Source organism: Chrysochloris asiatica, unplaced genomic scaffold (assembly GCF_000296735.1).
Source record: "Chrysochloris asiatica unplaced genomic scaffold, ChrAsi1.0 scaffold00106, whole genome shotgun sequence".
Classification (NCBI taxonomy): Eukaryota; Metazoa; Chordata; class Mammalia; order Afrosoricida; family Chrysochloridae; genus Chrysochloris; species Chrysochloris asiatica.
Window position 1 is genome coordinate 7,218,767 of NW_006408624.1, and position 6,056 is coordinate 7,224,822.

The 6,056-nt window shown below is 43.6% G+C and overlaps 1 protein-coding gene across 2 annotated transcripts in view; it reads right to left on the reverse strand.

Annotated features, from left to right (window-relative positions):
• Positions 1–230: 230 nt before the first annotated feature.
• Positions 231–6,056, reverse strand: part of RRAGC (Ras-related GTP binding C) — a 39,348-nt gene continuing 33,522 nt past the window's right edge. For both annotated transcript variants that reach the window (XM_006867563.1, XM_006867562.1), the window contains exon 7: positions 231–1,764. In XM_006867563.1, coding sequence (XP_006867625.1) covers positions 1,613–1,764 — 152 coding nt within the window. In that variant the 3' untranslated portion in view covers positions 231–1,612. The remainder of the gene's footprint in view (positions 1,765–6,056) is intronic.

Sequence of the window (6,056 nt, forward strand, 5' to 3'; positions counted from 1 at the left end):
TGACCAAAAATACCATTCCCCCTGGGTTTCAACCTCCTACCTAAGCAGACATGGGCCAGGGGAGATGACTGGACACCAGACCCTGAAATTGCTTCTAAGTCCTTAAACATAAGGAATTCTAGCTATATGTGGCATCAAAATAAAGAGAAACAGATGAGAAAATGACAGGTGGGCAGCCCAAAGTTCCATCACCCCAACCCCCACACCTTAGGCAAACAGAAACACTGGTGTTGAAGTAAATACATTTATTGATACCCATTTTATATAGTTCAATGAAATAATCTATAAATATAAAAGCATTTTTCTTTTGGATATCACCATGGTCCATGTAAATAGTCAACAGTCAGAACCATCTGCAGGCAGCACTCCAAGTCTCACTGTTAGTCTTACAGACCTGACTGTACGTATTTCATAAAACAGTGGCACTTATGTACTCAAGTGGTCCAGTGGCTTTGGAATATATGACTATTGGGCATGTGGAGTCAAAATAACGTGTAAATTTCAATCAATGGAAAGGGTATCAACCATTAACAAAAAAAGAAAACAAGAATTAATATCCTAGGGCAAAGAAAGTACCACAGTTGACACTTGGTGTCAGAATACTGGAGATAGTGTAACACAACACATGTTGTGGCACCATGTGCTTGCTCCAACTCACAGTGGACAGTCCACCAGTACTGCAGGATCATTCGTGGTCAATTTGACAGCAATTCTTAGGAATCTAGATATCTTTGAATAAAAGGAACACAATGGCTGAAATCAAGAGAAAAGAAGAGTGAGCTATGTATTTCAGTGATGTAAGGAGTTTCTCTCCTAGGAGGAGGAAACTGTGGGAGGAATGTGGGGTTTCTTTTGAATTCCCTTTGTTACTTTTATCATGATCATTTAGCTAATATAAGAGAAAAAAACTATGAGGTACCCAAAAATACAGGTGCAAAAATTTTCTTCCATTTTAGAGTTTTTTCCTCAACTCTTTCAAAGAAACTGACGCACGTAGTCACTGATGAGCCTGGCTCTCCAGCTGATGCAGCAGATTATTCTCTCTCGTCTCTTCAGTAAGGAATACAGGAATGCCTTGTGCTGAAGTCAGACTACGTGTCTTCTGAATTAACAAGCAAGTGCATTTAAAAGGTCACAGGTGTGCAATGTCCAAAATTGAAATCTGAGAGGCAGTGTTAGAACATAAGCAAGGCAGGGATTTTAGAGACGATTCAAATGAAAACCTAAGTGAAGCATATAAAATTTCAGTTTTTCTATTATTCTCAACTGGTAACTGACGGCAACATTCCCTGGCAAACATGGGTAACGGTGTCATCTCCAGGTCCAAGAAAGCCCAACCACTAACGCAGGACCCCAAAGAGTGGAAAGACATACTTCAGTTCTGTGGTCTTGAGATTTTTTTTTTTTTTGCCATTAAAAAAAAAAAGAGTAGCTTCAGTTGTACACCACTGGTTGATGGCGTTTTCATCCAAATGAGAAACTCTACGCTTTGTCTCTAGTGGAATGGGCAGCAGATTCCCACAAGCGGCAGCTCCCTTGCCCTGTAGCACGTGACATCTGACCCTGGAGTGAAGAGCCCGCTGGCACAGAGCCCCAACCACCTGGGTTCAGGCTAGACGGCATTTCGTGGCGTGCCGTTGTGTGTCAATGCTTTCAGACTTGAGGCACTGGTCTGGTGACCACAGCTCCTGTGAGAAGTCACACCCACCTCAAAAACCTCATGAATAGCTTTTCGGAAGCAATGGAAGTTGTAGTCTATTAAACCTGTAACAGAGAAAAAGATCAGTGGTGGAATTTGGTGACAGAAAAAAAAATTATTATTGTCGTAAAGTGCTGTAGTTGGTTCCAACTCACAGTGACACTGTACAGGGTTTCTGAGGAGTGGCTGGTATGTTTGAACTGACGACCTTTTGGTTAACAGTCCAGTGACCACACCAGGACTCACTCTCACACTCTCACTCTCTCTCGCTCTCTCTCTATATATATAAAATACACCCAACTGAAAAATTCTGTATGTTGGAAACACGATATACTCAAATTAATAAGACTGTTACTTCAGAGGACATGGTGGGCCCAACGGGATTTGAAGAGAGCATAAAACACCTAATTTTTGTTAATAAACGTTCATATTGTTTACTTCATTTTTAACACAAAGCATACATATATTACCACTGTAATTACGAAAACAAGGGTAGCAAAGATCAGCAAGTAAAAAAGACTAGCATAAGAATGTTCATGAGGTCACATGACAGAACAGGAGCGGTTTGTCAAGTCAAGCCCATGAACAGAACAGGCCTCCACAGGAAGCGGAGGGTCTGTGCAAGTTAGCCTGGCCTCACACTGTCAACAGAGTTCTATGGTCACATTAGGGGTCTCTTAGATCTGGTCTCTGGGGCCAGAACACACTGAAGGAGATTCAACAAACATGGGCCCTGGAAAACCATAAAGATACTCAACTAGTCAACAAATTAGGAATTTAAAAAATTTAGTACTACTCCACCACCGCCACTACTATCTCCAAAAACAAATAGAAGCATAACAGATGTGACGAGAGGAAATTCCAGCACCTCCAAATGCTACGGTGAAGGGAAAGGAGGGGGAGTAATATGCGCAGTGCCTGACCCCAGGCAGGGCAGGGCTGCACAAGAGGGAGTACCACTGGCCACCAGGCGTTCAGAGGTGGGAGCTGGCCACAAGGGCACAGGAAACAAGAAAGAACTGTACCCCATTAGTTGCCAACATTCAGTCTCCAGGCTGCCAAATTAAGCCACAGCTGCTTGCAAAAGCTCATGATGGCTGAGCCAGGCCAGGCCGGCCAACAGCCCATCCGTCTGTCTGTCTCTTGCTTCTCCTGCTCAGTTTCATGCCCCAGTCGGCACTCAGTCCACCTCTCTAGCCTTTCCTCTGATGGTCAGAGTTCCCGAATCACCTTCGGTATGTTACACTTGGTCTTCCATGTCCTTGTTCCATAGGGTTTGCTCAGCACATCTGCCTACTCTGCCCCCTTGCCCCAAAGTCTCTACAATTTAATACTGTTTTTGTTCCAAGTTGTTTGATGGCAGGGGCCACCTTATCCTATTCAGTGCTTAGTGCAAAGGTTTTCACTGCACCCTGGCTCTATTAAGTAAAGCTCCATTAATCTAAGTAAAAGCAATTCTGCTGAGAAAACTTACAATCAAAGCAAAATACTCTACGGGTTCTCCAACTTTTCCTTTTGCTGTTCTTCAAACAGCTGTATTCACAACTGGACAAAGTCCACTCAGTGCAGCCCCATTGTCTGGGAGTACCAGAGAGGCCCAGGGGACAGAGTGTCAGTCAGCCTGTACCCCCTCTTCCAACAGGACTGCTCCTTCTCATCTGTCTCATGAACTGGGCTCTCACATAAGAGAGTGCTTAAACAAAGGATTCTATGTTGAGACAGAAATGGCTAGTTTCCTACCAAACATCCATTCTTCCCTTCTTTCGAAACAGAACCCAAGTTTTTGGATGAGCACATTTGAAGCCAGCTAAAATATGGCATGTCCCAGCCTCTTCTGCAGTTAGGTCTGGCCAAGTGACCAATTACAGCCACTGAAGTAAGAGACTTTGGGGCAAGGCGGCAGAGTAGGCAGATGTGCTGAGCAAACGGTCTAAAACAAGGACATGTGAAGTCTCCTGTTCCTTCTTAATGCCCACAGTATAGTTAACGAGGCTGGAGACCCAGGAGTCATTCTGGATCATAAGGTGAGAGCAGAAGCCAGTGCTTAAGAGTGGCAGAGCAAAAGAGAAGTCCTGTGTCCTCAATGATATGGTCTTAGCTGCCCCAGTTTCCTTTGATGTGACAGGGAAATAAAGATCCACTGTTATCTAGGTCTGAAGCCAAACTGAACCTGACTGATAAGACACTGCACAAAAATTTTAAATCTCAAAACTAGATAGCAACCTCCTCAATCATAAAAGTGGACATCATATGTCCACCACAACATCCTACTGGACAACAAATGAGCAATTTGATCAGCACCTTTGACCAATTCACATTTTCAAATCATTCCATTCACACTGAGGCCACAACAAAGTACTAAAAGCACACTCTGTAGCCTACTTGAACATGGTGTGATTTCCAATCATTGATATCTGACTTGATTAAAGTCAACAAGCACTTACTGAACAGCACCACAGAGGCTATAATGGGTAAAGAAAAGCAGCAGATAGGTGTAGTAGCCCTTTATGGAGATGCTGGTTGGGGCATAAAAAGCCCACACACCAGAAACCAGCTGATGCACTACAAATGTGAAAGAAATTTAAAACAAGGCGACTCAAGTGCAGGACAAATGTATCCAATGAAAGCTTCGTGGATGAGGCAGAACTTCAGAGTATATGTGTAAGAATTGGATACACAGGACAGAAAAGCAAAATTACTAACAGCAGGGAGGCAGTGAAGAGAACATAGCACAGGTGGGCGGGGAAAAAAAAAATCACTGAACTGCCTGGAGAGAGGGACACCAAAATTTCTTGGCAAGAAATACTGAGAAATAATTAGGTAAAAGCCAGATTAAAGTGGCCCTTAATACTAAGAGAGAAAAAAAACTATAAAGAAAAACTCTTTATAAATTCAACCGCATTAAATGTAACTTCTGTAAACACTGTAAACTAAAACTGACAACCAGGGAGATTTTTGGCAAGATGGCAGACAAGGCAGACATGCTACATGGACTCTTTACAACAAAGGTAAGAGAAATCAAATGAGACAGACACAGATGAACATTCGGGAACCCTGACTTCAGAGGGAAGGTTAGAGAAAGGGAGTTTGTGTGCTTGTTGGGGAGGAGGAGGTAACCAGAGAATGGGAGATGACTGGTGAATGGCCAGCCAGACGTGGATCAACCTTCTTGTGAGCAGCTTTGGCCATAGAAGGAGGTCTGGCAGAGCAGAGTCACACAAGCTGCTGGAAAGACTCCTTTCTCCCCACGCTCCCCTGGTAACCATCCCCAGCAAAGATCCCGCTTTCTGAGAGTTTAGAATCACATAGTTAGGAAGTATGCCAGTGTGAGGCAGGTGCATCTGCTGAGGCGCTTTGGTCCTCGGATTCAGGTAGGCATGGCTCCAGATCTATAGAACATGCAGAGCCACCAGACTAGCATTTAACCAATCAGCTTGCCCCCAGCTGTTGTGGTCCTAACAGACACTGAAATCTGCTACATCAAGGGCCCCCATGAACGATTTCCAGATTGAGTGGCCTGAACACTGGATAGCACTAAGGATGATAGGAACTCCATCTTAGACCAAAAACTCTGTTGTGACATTCCTCCCATACCCACCTCATGAACTCCTAGGCCTAGGAGCCCCCAGATGGTTCTCCGCTGTAGGTCACACAGCTACCCAGTTTTTTTTAATGATTTCAGGTTTTTTTTTGATTCATCATTTTTGTTTGCTTATGTACGTTTTCTCCTCCTTATATGTCTCTTTCCATTCCACTGAATTTTATCTTTCTATCTCAGCTGTAAGGAGCTCTGGTACCGTAGTTGTTACAAATTGGGCTGCGAACCTCACGGTCAGCAGTTCAAAACTACCAGCTGTTCCATGGGAGAAAAATGAGGCTTTCTGCTCCCATAAAGACTTACAGCCTCAGAAACCCTGTACAGGGTCGCTATGAGTCACAACCGACTCCACGGCACATAACAACATCATCTCAGCTGTAATTGGAACATGGACTGTAACAAGTATGAAAATTGGAACTTGTCAAAAATGAAATGGAGACAAGGGACTCATTTCTAAAAATATATAGGAAACTACAACAACTCTACAAGAAAAAGACAAATAACCCAATTAAAAAATGGGCTACAGGACATGAAGAGACACTTCACAAGGTGGAGATCCGGGCAGCCAACAAACATGAAGAAATGTTCACTGTCACTAGCCATTATTGTTGTTGTTGTTGTTAGGTGCCATCAAGTCGGTACAGACCCATAGCAACTTTATGTACAGCAGAATGAAACACTGCCCGATCCTGGGCCAACCTCACTACTGTTGCCATGCTTGAGTCCATCAATGCTGCCACTTGGCCAATCCATCTCAAT